General features: G+C 44.6%; 1 protein-coding gene across 1 annotated transcript in view; it reads right to left on the minus strand.

Moving 5' to 3' along the window:
• Positions 1-15,973, minus strand: part of MEGF11 (multiple EGF like domains 11) — a 479,353-nt gene that overhangs the window by 291,137 nt on the left and 172,243 nt on the right. The window contains exon 6 of the mRNA XM_075896878.2: positions 11,692-11,784. Within this exon, the coding sequence (XP_075752993.2) occupies positions 11,692-11,784 (93 nt within the window). The remainder of the gene's footprint in view (positions 1-11,691; positions 11,785-15,973) is intronic.

A 15,973-nucleotide genomic window follows, 5' to 3' on the forward strand; every position in this document is an offset into this window, starting at 1 on the left:
TGCTTTTAGCAAACCAGCGACCATTCTCATTCATCACAAACCTCAGACGTGAAGCATTCCAGCTGCTCTGGGGCTATTCCTTTAGAAGTGATCTTGCTGAGATGTGAGACTCGCCTGTTGTTATGACCTTGACTATTTTCTGACACAGAGATAAAGATGAAATAAGTTCTCTCTCTAGGGACAGTTTGTATAAAAAAATCTTGATGGGAGCGACATTACCTGTATATATTGCAGACCAACCTGTCACAAGTCAGGACTGGTAGAACCTCTGTCTCTCAAACGAAGTAATATGAAGGATACATTCTCCCTAACCTATGGTAGTAATATGCAAAACCCTACCTCAGTTAACTATTTGGGCAAGTACCATATTTGCTGCCCAAACTGATAAAGTAAAACACCTTGAAAACCTCATTTATTACGTGCTCCATTGGGAGTGAATTTCCTGGAGCCTGGCACCTAAGCGCTCGGGAAGGTCAGCTCTCAATCTCAACTGTGTGCCTCATGCCCATCCTCAGTTACGCGTCAGGTTCCTCACACACGCACATGAATCACAATGCCGGTGGTGGGAAGAAGGGGACGTGGGCCGCAAGTTAATGTTGCCCAAAATGAAAAATGCCCACCCCATTAATTCCTTTCAACAGTGTGGCCTATGAGTTATAGTATTTTAATAAAAATCCTATTTTATGAGGACCTGATCAAAGTCTGTTGAATTCAACAGGAGTCTTGTCACGAACTTTGGATCAGGTTCTCAAGGCCTGACTCAGTAAGCACTTATGCTCATGCTTAACTTGGAAGCATATGATCCGTTCCATTGTCACTCACCTGCTAAAGGTAAGGATGGAATTAAGGTCTTTGCAGGGTGAGGGCCTAAATGCTTGGAAACCTGGAAGGCTGCTATTCAGGACAGAGGAATCTAGGTAAGCCCCCCCTCCCCAATACCAAATCACCTTCCTACCAGGCCTCCAAGCCACTATGTCCTGCTGTTTGAAGTTAATTGCTTTGAAATAATTGAACAGGTGATGGAGCGTTTGTAATCTTTTGCATCTGAAAAAAAACCCCATTGCTGGTCGCATGGCCAAAAATGGTATCAGATTTAGAAAGCAAGTTTAAGAGGGGAAGGAAGAGATTATTTAAAAATGTTTTCTTCTTTTTAATAAATTAGAACTGTTTCTTTTAGCATTATTAAGACCTTAAAATATTTTATTCAATAGTTTCTTTAGTTAATACCTCATTACTTCCCTTTTTATTGTTATGGTAATCGTCATAATATATTGCAGCTTTATAGTAGGAAATCAAGGCTCAGCCTGCGGGCATCAACAGATGTACAACAGCATGCAGTAAAGCAGGTATAGAAACACACAGCGCTGAATATGGCACAGGGTTTGGGGGAGGGACTGTTGGAACTGTTTAGCAATTTATCCAAAGTTATTTTAACCTTGGCAACAGTTGATCTCTAACATGCAATATGATCAGTCACAGGGAAGTTGCAGTGAAGGAGTCTAGGGGTCACAGTGGACAAGTTACACGAGTCAACAGTGTGACACTGTTGCAAAAAAAGTATACATGATTCTGGGAGGCATTAACAGCAGTGTTGTGAGGAAAACACGAGAAATCATTCTTCCACTCTACTCTCAGCTGATTAGGCCTCATTTGGAGTTTTGTGTCCAGTTCTGGGCACCACATTTCAAGAAAGATGTGGAGAAATTGGAGAAGGCCCAGAGAAGAGCAACAAAAATTATTAAAGGTTTAGAAAACATGGCCTGTGAGGGAAGACTGAAAGAACTGGGCTTGTTTAGTTTAGAAAAGAGAAGACTGAGAGGGGACATGATAGAGGTTTTCAAGTATCTAAAAAGGTGTTACAAGGAGGAGGGAGAAAATTTGTTCTCCTTGGCCTCGGAGGATTGGACAAGAAGCAAAGGGCTTAATCTGCAGCAAGGGAGGCTTAGGTTGGACATCAGGAAAAACTTTCTACCTGTCAAGGTGGTTAAACACTAGAATAAATTGCCCAGGGTGGTTGTAGAATCTCCATCACTGGAGATATTTAAGAGCAGGCTAGACAGATACCTGTCAGGGATGATCTAGATGATACTTGCTCCTGCCATGAGGGCAGGGGACTGGACTTGATGACCTCTCGAGGTCCCTTCCAGTTCTATGATTCTATGAATCGTAAGTTGACTATGGTCCTACAAGATGGGTTATGCGCATGTAAGTCTGAAGCTGCCTGAGTAATTACAGCCGGAGATGCAACTATTCAAAAAACATTAACGGTATCTATTCCAGTCAATGGACACTGCTAGCAGTAATGATCTAAATTTACTAGAAGAGCCTCACCTTTGGGTAAGAAGATCATGGCTTTGTCCTCAGTGTCAACACCTTGAATCAGACTCCTTCCTGGAAAGGTGAAATTCACCCATGTGGAGAGCCAACAGAAAGCTCGTGCACCCCATAAGTCCCGTTTCAGTCCAATGTTGAGGATTTAAAACACAGGTGGGAAACCTCAGGCCCGGGGACTGGATGTGGCCGCTGGCTTGCCTGGATCCAGCCCCCGAAGCTTGGGGCTCGCCCCCAGCACTGGGGAACCCCAGCTGGTGCTGAAGCCTTCCTGCCCTGCAGGGCTGGAGCACACAAAATCTACTAGCTTGGGCCCTTCTAGGTTCTGGTGTGTGAGGGGAATGTGGGCCACGTTAGTGAGGGTTGTTTTTTTGTTTCTCAGTTGTGTGCAGCCCCGACTTATTTTCCTGTGGGTCAGCAGCCTCCAACCGCTCCAGTCACTTGAAATGGTGCCTTGTGCTAGGGCTCAGCATAGGAACAAAGGTCACGCATAGTGCGGGATTTGGTTCTGGAAAGGTGCTAAGATCCACACTTAGGAACCGTCACATCTCCTGCAAGAGGTTCAGCAGCCTCTGCTCCCACTGGAGTGAATGGGAGCAGCGTGTGTGTTCAGTATCCAATTAGCACTAACCCCGAATCTGGCCTTCAGATGAGACTGCCCAAGAAGCGTAAAAGATGCCAGAAAGTCGGCAGTAACTCGAGCGATCTGCTCTGCAATCCCGCTCCCAGTAAAACAGACCACATTTCCAGCACTGTCTCTTCCCACAAAGATACTAGCAGAACGTCGCTCGCTGCCCCATCCCATAAGCATTCACAAAATGTCAAGGGCAAAAAATGGCACAGCTCCAACAAGAAAATGCATCCCCACATAGGAGCCAACTGATGCTCTTTATTTTTCAGAGCCAGGACTTGAACCTGGTTCTTCCACAACCAAGGGAAAGGACTTGAATGTCCAAGCTATTCGGAGTCAGATGCCTCTCACCCAGCTCACCAGAAATGATTTCCACCTTCAGAAAACTTCTTGAGGCATCAGCATTTAACCAGCTTTAAAATGACCAGCACAAAACTCATTACAACAAAGCCCTCCGGGATTCTTTTGAGTACGATATAAAATCAAAATCTATTGTGTATGTGTTTTTCTAAACAAAACCAAAGCCCCTCAGGACGGAAGGTCCAATCTTCAAATCACTCACCACCAAGCACAGCACTTAGTACTGCAAGTAGCTCCATCAGCTGACTTCCATGGGACCATTCGCAGGAATAAGCACGACATTCGGTAGCAGTAAGTGCTTGTTGGATCAGCTTTAATACGAGAATGCTTGTTGCACTGTATATTACAGATGGTAGGAGAGACAACAGCCACTACAGTCCAGTTAATACAGTAATTCTATTCATAAAATGAAAGCTTAAATTTTGAGACTAATCCTGGGATATCATTTATAAAAGTGAACAGGGCATATTTAATTTAAGAATTGGCTAACACTCCTCTCTCCCCAGCTGAAACCTCATAAATGAAATATACTGGATCGATGCCCAGCGCGGAAATAAAAGTTATGAATAATGTTTCTATCTCAATCATTGTCAGTGCTTTAATATTCCTAATTACTTTAAAAAGCTAAATATTCAATATAGGAACCCCCCCTTTTTCTTTTTATCTTTGCTTGCAAGATTAGTACAATTTAATAAGAGGCACTGGGTAGTTTTAGTCCATGAGGCCTATCTCCATGCTGACATCTCATCCTTTACGACTGATTATTACACAGAATGGAGCTTTTATTACTCTGTGTGTACTTTATCACAAGGCTTGTTCCCCCTCCCAGATTTGTTATTTTCACATCCCTATAACCATAAGTAAGGTGCTTATCTAATATGTGGTACAAATGCTGAATGACTTGGGGCAAAAGCATTAGTTTATAAAATAAGCAAAGGGTAAAATCAGTTCTTGAGATTCTAGGGAATATTTCATAATTGAAGCAGTTCTTTTTACCAAGGGCTTTAGGACTAGAAATTATTATTCAATATTTTATGCTGTCTTTCTGATTCTTTTTCTTCTGCCCTACCTGGCGGTGAAGGCTTAGGTCACATCTTCACTAAGCGGAAGATCCACATTGCCGTGATTGATCTTCCAGAGTTTGATTTAGCGCATCTAGTTAAGACATGCTAAATCGAACTCAGAGTGCACCCTCGTCATCGGCCATGACTCCTGTTTCTTTGAGGAGTAAGGGAAGCCAATGGGAAGAGGAAGTTACTCACCTTGTGCAGTAACGACAGTTCTTCGACATGTGTGTCCCCAGGGGTGCTCCAATATTGGTGTCGGGTTGTCCTGGTGCCTAGCAGTAGCCAGCTGGACCACACATGCTGTTCGCACCCTTTTGCTCACGTGCATGATCCAGCTCCCACCAGTTCCTTGTGTTCATCCAAGTATCTAAGAAAAACCTCATTAAAGAGCAGAGACTCCAAAGTGGGGAGGAGGGTGGACAAAGTCTCCAACAGTGGAGCACCCACAGGGGCACACAACTCGAAGAACTGTCGTTACTGCACAAGGTGAGTAACTGCCTCTTCTTCTTCGAGTGATGTCCCCGTGGGTGCTCCACTGTTGGAGACTTTGTAGCAGTACTTGAGAACATGGGGAAGGCGGGTCTTGGAATCATGGTTTAATAGCTGTGGAAAGTACTGCTGAGGCTGCTGTGGCATCGTTAGTTAAATGGTGTGAAATAGCATAACGCTTCATAAAAGTATCATTGGAAGACCGTATGGATGCACAGTGGATGTCTTGGAGGAGAACCCTTGGAAGAATGCCATGGATATCGCTACGACTCTCGTGGAATGAGCCTGGGTGTTACCAGAAGTGATTTGTTTCAGATGGCATAACACTTAGCGATACATGAAATATATATGTACACTTAAGAGATATATTGACATGAGAGTGGTTCACCCTTGGAGTGATCCACTAGAGAAACTAGCAAACTTTGAGACTTATGGAAAGATTGAGTTCTATGTAAAAGGGGAGTGCTCTATGCACCTCAAGGGAATGCAGAGGAGCCTCCCAATGGGATGCATGTGGTTTAGGATTGAAGGACAGGAGGACAATTGGTTCACTGACGTGGAAGTCGGAACATACTTTGGGGATGAAGGAAGAGTGAGGTCGTAATACAACATTGTCCTTGTTAAAGGTAGCATATGGTAGTACTGCCATCAGAGCCGCCAGCTTTCTGACTTTGTGGGCAAAAGTAATGGCGAGTAGAAAAACTACCTTGATTGTCATTACTGAGAGTGGGGAGGTAGCTAATGGTTCAAAGGACGTTAAGGTAAGAGAGTCCAGCATCATTTCTAGGTTCTACTGCAACAGTGGTGGCCTGTGTGGTGGATTAAAGTTGCATAATCCCTTGATGAATCTCTTAGAGTATGTCTACACTACCCCGCTAGTTCGAACTAGCGGGGTAATGTATGCATACCGAACTTGCTAATGAAGCCCGGGATTTGAATTTCCCGGGCTTCATTAGCATAAAGCCGGCGCCGCCATTTTTAAAAGCTGGCTAGTGCGAACCCCGTGCCGCGTGACTACACGCGGCACGGGCTAGATAGTTCGAACTACGTAGCCAAGTCTGCAATGCCCAGGACGGGGCTATAAGAATCACTGTGGCCCCAGGCCTTTTGATCTTTTCCTGGGAATGAGCAGGGTTGGAGGGAATGCGTATAACAGGGGCCCCTCCAGTTGAGGAGAAAGGCATCTCCTAGGGATACCAGTCCAATTCCCGCTCTGGAACAATAACGTTGGCACTTTGAATTCTCATAGGAGGCAAAAAGGTCTATTAGAGGAAAGCTCCAGCGGTGGAAGATAGGTTGGAGCACATGATGATGAAGCTTCCACTCCTGGTGCAGTGAAAAGTGTCTTCATAACAAGTCTGCAGAGGCATTGTTGATCCCAGGTAAGTAGGATGCAAGAAGGATGATTGTGTTGTGGATGCACCAATTCCAAAGGCGCACTGCTTCACTGCAGAGGGAGTTGGAGCAGGTGACCCCTGGCGATTAATGTAATACACTGTGGTCATTGTCGATAAGTATTCTGACGGTGGTGTCACAAATATGTGCCCTGAAGTGCTTGCGCACGTTGAAAACTGCTCTGAGCTCCAAGAGGTTTATATGGAAGGTTGCCTCTCGCGCCATCCATCGTCCCTGTGAGGACACACCGTGCACGTGAGCTCCCCATCTAATGAGGGAGGCATCCATGGTAATATGGATGGACTGTTGGACTCAATGGCATGAGACTCGCATCAGAAGGTTGCGTGACTCGGTCCACCACATGAGGGAAACTATCATATTGGGCGGAGGAGCGACTCATTTGTGTATATGGTGTTTTGAAGGGGTATACACAGATGCCAGCCAATGCTGAAGGCACCGGAAATGCAGTCATATGTGGTGGACTACATATGTTGTGGCTGCCATATGGCCCATGACTTGAAGGCAGGTAAGTATAGGTCCTGTGGGGCTCATGGTGACCACCGTGCCAAAGTCCTGGATCGCTTGGAACCTTTGGAGAGGCAGGTATGCCCGTGAAGTCCAATTAGACGCCTATAAATTCTAGGGCCTGTGCCAGCTGGAGCGTAGATTTTTGGTCATTGATGATAAGGCCGAGCAATTTGAATGTCTGTCTCGCTATGAATATCATGTGGTGCATTCCTGCAGAAGATGGTCCCTTTATTAGGCAGTCATCGAGGTAAGGGAAGATTATAATCCCTTGTCGATGTAGTTCCGACAGGTACACTGCTACTACTGCGAGTATCTTCAAAAATACCCTGGATGCAAAGGAGAGGCCAAAGGGTAGTACACAATACTGGAAGTGCTCTACACTGACTGTGAACTGAAGGAACTGCCTGTGAGCAGGATGAATGGTGATGTGAAAATAAGTGTCCTGGAGGTCGAGCGCTGCCAACCAATCCCCTTTGTCTAATGCTGGGATTATCGATGCCAGGGTTACCATTTTGAATCACTATTTTCGAAGGTATAGGTTGAGTTTTCAGAGATCGAAAATAGGCCTCCAAACGCCCATTCTTTTCTGCGTGATTGCATGAGGAAGTAGTGAGAGTAGAAGTCTTTGCCTCTGAACATGTCTGGTACCCTTTCCACTACTCCAATGGAGAGGAGTTGGTGGATCTCCTGTTTTAGTAGGTCTTCGTGAGAAGGGTCCCTGAAGAGGGATATGGGGGAGGTTGAAGGTAGTGCTGTGAAAGGGATGGTGTAAATGGATGCGACAATCTTGAGAACCCAACAATTGGATGTGATGGAAGCCCAATGATAGTACAAGGGCCTCAACCAGGAAGTCAAACCTGCTTGTTTGACAGTTGGTTGGCATTGCGATTATTTTGAGGACACCTTCTCTGGTGTCACTATCACGTTCGGGATTGATTGAACCTCAGTGGCTGATATCTCGAATAGGAGAAGTTGTGGTGCCTCTGGTAGGGCATGTACCACAAACACCGATATGGGGGCATGCACATAACAAGGGTATGAAGGATCATTCTGGAGTCTTTACTTGAAGGACCTCATCAGTTTTCTGTTTATCAAATGGAAGGTCCTCTACTTTATTTTGGAGCTCCTGAGGGACTCCCGTGGTTTAGGGCCATGGGACTTCCAGTGCTGATGCTGTTGCCAGTGCTGGATGGTGAGATGACACTTCCGTGGTCAGCACCAATGATGTTTTGTGTCGTGCGTTTGGTTCCGAGGCAGCCTTAGACTGCGAAGCCGCAATGCCAAATGTTCCGGGCTTGTCCCCCGTACTAACTCGACTTGTTGAAGCTGGTGGAACAGAGGGCACTGGAGAGGCTCCTTTTTTAGCTGAGGAGCCCAAACTCGGGGAAGCGTTTCTCTGTTTTTGAGCCCTGATAGGATCTGAATGGGTTGTGGATGACGTAGAGTCCAATGGCTGAAGTGCTTTATCAAATAGGAGCATGCGGAGACACATCTCCCTATCTCAGCGTGCTCTTGCAGTCAGCTTTGAGCAGTGCGGGCATTTCTGAGGTATGTGTGCCTGCCAAGGCACCTAATACAAGAAGAGCAGCCGTCAGAATTAGGCATGGGCTCGCAACTAATGTCACACTTTTTGAAACCCGGTGAGCCTGGCATTGTGAGGAGTCTTCTTCTCTGTCTCCCCTCTGGTTTTTTCGTTTTGTTCTGTTTTGTTGTTTTTGATAGCCGTGGCCTTAAAAATAGCTGGTAGCTATACTGTGGTGGGTTTTTTTTAAAACAGAATAATGAACTTCTAAAAACTAACTATAACTACAAATAACTAGAAACTACTAAAACTATTAATTATTAACTAATTTTTTATCTCTGACTAGAATATCTGAGGAAAGGAGCTCACTCTGTCTTCGACCGAAGGTAGCAACAAAGGAACTGGCGGGAGCCAGACTGTGCATGCGAGCACAAGGCACCTACTGAGCATGCACAGTCCAGTTGGCTACTGCTAGGGAAAACTCCGATCTGCAGCCTCGGGATGACCCAACACCATAGTGGAGCACCCACAGAGACGTCACTCAAAGAACATTTGCTTCCTTCAGCCTCCAACTGTGGGGATGGCAGAGAAACTCATGTCAAGGTATGTCGACTCCAGCCACGTAATTAACATAGCTAGAGTTGTGTATCTTGTTCTATCTTCCCGTTTGGTGTAGACCTGACCTTACAGGCCCTCCCAGCTCCTACAAAGAGTGAATACATCTGTCCTCGTGAACCTCCTACTCTCTTCCACAAATGTCTTTCCTCCTGTAATTGGAGTGACATTGCCAGAGCAGAAGACAGAACACTTATAATGTCTGTGATCAGCCAAAGTTCCATCCCATTGGCTTCAAGAAACACGGTGCAATCTCAGGAACTGTTTTACCCTTGGGTGATATTGAACTGCTACTGCCCTTTGAGCCTATCAATATTTCTAATGTGTCTCTCTTTACAGTGTCCCTATCTGTTATTTTGATGCTTGTTAACAAGGTGTCTTTTTCCAACTTCCAATCAATTTGGGAGAGTGATGGGAGGAACCCAAACCAAAATGAAAGGTCCATTCACTCAGTGACTTACAGCATCTTTCTAAATCATACAGTCATAGGGTTGGAAGAGACCTCAGGCGGTCATCGAATCCAACCCCCTGCTAAAAGCAGGAACAATCCCAACTAAATCATCCCAGCCAGGGCTTTGTCAAACTAAGACTTAAAAAACTCCAGGGATGGAGATTCCACCACCTCCCTAGCTCAAATCCCTTAGTCTCCTGATGTAATTCATGTGCTCCAGCCCCCTAATAATTTTTGTTGCCCTTCGCTGGACTTCCTCCAATGAGTTCACATCCTTTCTGTACAGGGGAGCCCAGAATTGGATGCAATACTCCAGATGTGGCCTCACCAGTGCCAAATAAAGGGGGATAATCACTTCTCTAGATCTGCTGGCAATGCTCCTACTAATGTACCCTAATATGCTGTTTGCCTTCTTGGCTACAAGGGTGCACAACTGATTCATATTCAGGCCCTCATCCACTGTAATCCCCAAGTCCTTTTCTGCCGAAATGCTGCTTAGCCAGTCAGTTCCCAGCCTGTAGCAGTGCTTGGGACTCTTGTCCTTGTTTAACCTCAGCAGATTTCTTTTGGCCCAATCCTCCAATTTGTCTAGGTCACTGTGACCCTATCCCTACCCTCCAGCATATCTACCTCTCCCCCTAGCTTAGTGTCATCCACGAACTTGCTGAGGATGCAATCCATCCCCTCATGCAGGTCATCAATGAAGATGTTGAAAAAGACTGGCCCCTAACCAACCCTTGGGTCACTCCACTTGATGCCAACTGCCAACCAGACATTGAGCCATTGATCACTACCCATTGAGCCTGACAATCTAGCCAGCTTTCTATCCACTTTACAGTCCATTTATCCAATCCATACTTCTTTAACTTGCTGGCAAGAATACTGTGGGAGACTGTATCAAAAGCTTTGCTAAAGTTAAGGTATATCAGATCCACCACCTTCCCCATGTCCACAGAGCCAGTTTCCTTGTGATAGAAGGCAATCAGGTTGGTCAGGCATGACTTGCCCTTGGTGAATCCATGTTGACTATTTCTGATCACTTTCCTCTCTTCCAAGTGCTTCCAAATGGATTCCAGATGCAGCTTTATGAACTCTCCCGACTCACAAAGAGCCTTCATATAAACTTATTTCCATTATACCATTAATGGCTAGAGCCTACACTGCATAACTTTCCATTGTTTACTCTGGAAATAAAACTAGCCATTCCATTCCAGCATGAAATAATCACATAGGCAGAAACCTATTTTTACTAAGAACAGCAATGCAAATTTCTTTCACTGAACGACTTGAGCCCTAAAGTAAAAATAAATCTTCTAATGAAAATATCTAAAATAAGCATCAGACCCACCAGCTACCATCATCCATTCCTGCATTTCAGATTGAAGACAAGAGTGAAAGCGTAGAATCAGTGGGTGAAATCTTGGCTCCATTGAAGCCAATAGAAAAACTCCATTGGCTTTCACAGGTCCAAGATTTCCTCCAGAATTTATGTCCATCACAGGAAGTATTTTGATGAGGACTTTGGCATGGCTAAAACACAAAGCAAAGCAATTTCACTTCTGAGACAGTCTTGTATGAGCATCTATCATTAATGTTTGACTAACAGGAAATAAAGAGTTTAAAAAGGCCCTCTACTTCATTCAATAAAGCTTTATCAAGACAGGAACAAAGAAAATGAAAGCCATCACCTCTTTATTAGCAGGACAGGAATCATGACCCAAATTAATGAACTGTTGCAAAAATAACGAAACTGACGTTTCTCATTTTATATTTAAGATAACTGTGTCCTAAGCCATCGATTTCTTACAGACTTGTTTTTAAAAACAGTGTGGGTATGTCTACACTTGCTCCCCATCTCGAGATAGGGATGCAAATGTGGTGTACCGAAATTGCTAACGAAGCGCGGGGTTTAAATATCCTGTGCTTAATTAGCATAATCGCGTCCGGGTGCCATTTTTAAATCACGTTATTGTGAAATAAAATGCCCCGTGTAGCAGCGTTATTTCGAGAGAAAACCCTTCTCTCGAAATAACTGTTAAAACCCTGTTATGAGAAGTAACAGTTATTTCGAGAGAAGGGTTTTCTCTCGAAATAACGCTGCTACACGGGGCATTTTATTTCACAATAACGTGATTTAAAAATGGCACCCGGACGCGATTATGCTAATTAAGCACAGGATATTTAAATCCCGCGCTTCATTATCAATTTCGGTATACTACATTTGCATCCCTATCTCGAGATAGTGTAGACGTACCCTCTGTGTCTTTAATATATCCATGTTTTTAACTGGGCATCTACTTACCACTGGAGCAATCAACGCCTCCCCAGCCAGGTTCACAATGACAGGTATCTGGAGATACACATCTTCCATGCACACACTCTTCTGTGCAGAGAGCTATGAAGGAGAAACGCCACATGGCATTGTCAAATGTGTGACATGATTGGTATGCACACATTTCAATTGCATCAGAAAGGTCAATATTTTCTTAGAAAAAAACAAAAACACTACTTGCAGACTTTAATTAATATTAGATGTTTAAAGTAACCATATACGTCTCTCTTGATAAGACATAAAATAAGCTTATATCCCAATCTGGCTTTTTGCAATTAAAAAAAACACCTGACACCAGTAATTATTTTGTGTAGAAATTTTACTTCATAATAAATAAAACCTTTACCAAATTGACCCTTATGATTGTAATTAGAGAATGCCAGCTTCTTACAATATAGTCAGACAAAAGTGCTAGAGCTGAAAAGAAAATTAAAAAAACCCTCAGTCTTAATATGTATTAAGCTCCAAAACAGATTCGTAAAAATAGCCTCAGGAAAAGAAATCATTTTACACATAGTGCTGTCTTTTCAAGGGCATCAAGTTTTTCATAACTAAAATGTCCCTCTCTTAGTGGTTTTTAAAACCAGACTATTACGTGGAGGTCTCTTTTGGGGGTATTGCACTGTGATCACTTAGAGACCTGCACGGTTATAAAATTGGTATCTGTATCTGCATCCATATCCACAAAAATGAGCTGCGAATATCGGCATCCACATCTGCAAATTTGTAAGGCGCTAGATGCAAAATTTGTATCTGTCTCCACATCTGCATAAATGAGCTGGGGATATCTGTATTCACAGATGTGGGTGTGAATCCCCACAGATATAAAGCCAATCTCCACACATTTGCAGAGCTCTAGTGATCACCAAATTCTTTCCACATTAGCCGGTGAGTAGCTATAATGTGAATATAAGAACTGCCCAACTAGGTGAGACCAATGGTTCTTCTAGCCCAGTATTCTGACTTCCGACAGTGGCCAATGCTGGGTGCTTTGGGGGAAAATTGCTCTATGACCATTAGCTAGGATCCACACAAAATAGGCCCATGTCCAAACAACGACAGCAGGGCTCTCTTATCTGCCAGTAATGAATCGGATTTGTTCCCAGCTAGGATCTATTCAGCCATCCATGTTTCAGCACAAGTTGGCATTATACTCCAGGTTGTCACAATGCTGAGAATCCTGGGTTTGGATCGTCAGAGACACTGCAGATTTCACACCTGATTTTCTCCAGCTTCGACTGGTAAGTGGTTTTCCTATCATCCTAACTGTAGGACGAAATTTACAGACCTTGGACACTCAAATCCTGCATTGCCATCAACGTGAATTTCGCCTAACTGTAAGAATGGCAGGAACTCCCTATCAGCTTGTTTCCTTTGTGGGTTTTGCATGTGTCAAAACTGCAGTTCATTCATATTTCATCTCTTTTGTTTGGACAGCATTGCAGGGAGCATGAAATATTAATCACTAATACTCTAGGTGCTAATTGTCCAACTCTATTTTGTTCATTGATTTTATTTTCATAAGCCTTTCCAAAGACAGACATTCTTCTGGTCGGTAGGCATGGGATCAAATCCATGCGTAATGAAATGTGAGCCAGCATATAATACAGCAAAGACATTTCAGGACATTTGGTAATCTATGCTCAGGAGGAGATAAGAGCATGGACCAGCAGTAGAGTTAAGGGTCAATATTAAGGTCAATATGCTGGGAGAGCTGCACGGAGTACGATGAAGAGCATTTGCATGTACCATGCCTACTTCTAGCCTAGAAGCTGATTCTGTTCTCACTGACACTAGTGTTAGTTCATTGACACTGATATATACGGGAGAGAATCTAGAGCAACAAGTCTGTGATTTTTCTGTTGCCTTTTTAATATTTAAAACCACATGCCATCTTCTCTCTATAAAACTGTGCAACACTTTTTTTTTTAAACTGGGTGATTATTTTAGCCCCCGGGTAAAGAATATATTGTGAGGCAGAAGGCTGACCATGAGACATTTCAGTTCCTGTCACCTAAGCAGTTTATGAAACTGACTGGCATTTTCAGTGTGTTACCGGTCTATTATTTAAGCTTAAATGGCAATAGACATAGAAGCATTCTGCAGCTTATCTTATGCCTCAAACAGCTGTCTGCTAGGTAGAGAAAGTGATACATTACAGCCCTTAAATAGGTGTCTACTGCTACACAGCACAACAGAAGCCTGCCTCCCTTCTACCAGCTGCACAAAATGTCTTGTTTTCACCAGACTGTGAAATGTGAAAGATACGTGTTTCACTATGACAAAATAATTTTGACAAGAAAACATGAAACAGGCAAAGTCTGCCTTTCCCCTCAGCGAGCACCCCATTTTACGAGTGGTTCTCAAAGTGTGGTCCATGGATCATGAGTGGTCTGCGACCATCTTGCAGGTGGGCCACGGGCTCGGGGCTCGCTCCCAGTGCAGGGGGGAGCCTACGCTGGTGCTCCAGCCCCGCTCCCCTCCCTCGCATAGTTGGAGCGTCAGCATTGGTTTCCCACTGCTAGGGGGGAGCCTTGAGGGCCAAATCTAGCTCGCGGGGGGAGGAAGTGGCTTTGTGTGCTGCTGCTACCCCTCCCCCCGGCTGGGGAATGGCAGTGCAGGAAACTGCTCTCATGGAGGCTCTCTCATCTGCTCCCATTGGCCAGAATCATAACCAATGGGAACAGTAGGGGGCCATGCCAGGGAGCGGCAAGAGGCATGGAACCAGGTCAGCACCCCCTATCCCTCTCACGTCCAGACCCATCCTCCTCACACACCCGCCTCCTGCAAAGTCTCCGCATCCCCACCTCGCTCCCGCACCCTCCTTCCCAGACATTCCACCCCGTTCCTGAACCCTTCCTCTGACCCAGCCCTTCCCACTCAGTCTAGGGATGTTAAATATCAGTTAATTGAATAGTCAAGTAACCTCATGAATTCTCATTGTTTAGTCAACTAGTCTATAGTCCCTCGGGGCGGGGCCAGCAGCCAGTGCGCTCCAGCCCCACTCCCAGGGAGCCCCCTGCTACTCCATGCTGCTGCCTCTGTATCAGAGGCAGCAGCGCAGGGTGCCAGGTGAGAGCTGGTCTACCTGCTCCCCTCACCGACTGGCTGCCTTTTGCCCCGCACTGCTACCGCTGATACAGAGGTAGCAGCAGCCCCTGGCCAGGGGAGGATCTGAGATCCTGGATCTAGCATGAGCCGGAACTGAGCCCACCCGACTCCTAATATACTTTAAATGCAGAGCTGCAGCAGGAGTAGGTCCCAGACCCATCACAAGCCAGGACTGAGCTGGGCTGCTGGCCAGCCTGCTAAAAGAATTGCTGGCAGGGAAGGGAAATGTGTGTAGTCTATAGCATTAACTGATATGCTTTTGCTTATCTGTTAATCAACTACACTATTACATCCCTACCTCAGTATGCTCCTGCACCCTACTTCCTGGCCAGACCCCACACCTCACTCCGTCTTTCACCCGTTCTGTCTTCATGGGTGGTTGGCTGGTGGTCTGCGGACAGGTCTGCATGAGTGGGGGTGGGTTGCGGATCAAAAAGTTTGAGAACTGCTGTGCTAGATGGTAAAATCATCCACATATTAGCTTTTGTTTGGAAGTCCAAGAGAAATGGAAACAAAAATTCCCCCAGAGATGCATGCCTAGAGCCCAGCATGGATACAAAATTTGTATTCGCTTCCAATCTGGGATCCACAAATCAGATATCCACAGACTTGCAGGGCTCTTCTTATACTGATTCCCTACCCCAATCCAATCCCTAGCTTTCCCTTTTGGAGACCACCAACTTTCTGAGTCGGTTTGATCCAAATGTGTCTTTTTGCCCAAATTCCTGCCCAATGCAGAACAGAACTTATTAAATAAATAGAGCAGAGCCCCAAATCTAACCTCACTGGAGTAAAACCATTTAAATCAATGGAATTACTTCTGACTGGCCCTGCATGTAAAAGATACAGAAAGTCCCTGCTTTAAGTGGAAGGCTACTTTGACATACGCCAATTTATTCTAGGGTGGATATAATCAGGAATGCTGTTACTGTCTTTGCTCTGAATCAGATCTATAGCATTCATATAAAAGGTCAGAGTAGGGTATTACTCCAAAATATTACCAGTGCAAGTAAAAATTTAAAATTCTCCCATATAAAATGAGAAGTCTTGTCTTGCCATAATCTTTAGAGTTTAATTTAATTTTTCATTCTATTAACATTCCACATTATAGGAGACAATGATCCCCAAGGCGTTCTTCATA

This window comes from Pelodiscus sinensis, chromosome 14, assembly GCF_052426305.1.
Source record: "Pelodiscus sinensis isolate ZL-2025 chromosome 14, ASM5242630v1, whole genome shotgun sequence".
Taxonomy (NCBI): Eukaryota; Metazoa; Chordata; order Testudines; family Trionychidae; genus Pelodiscus; species Pelodiscus sinensis.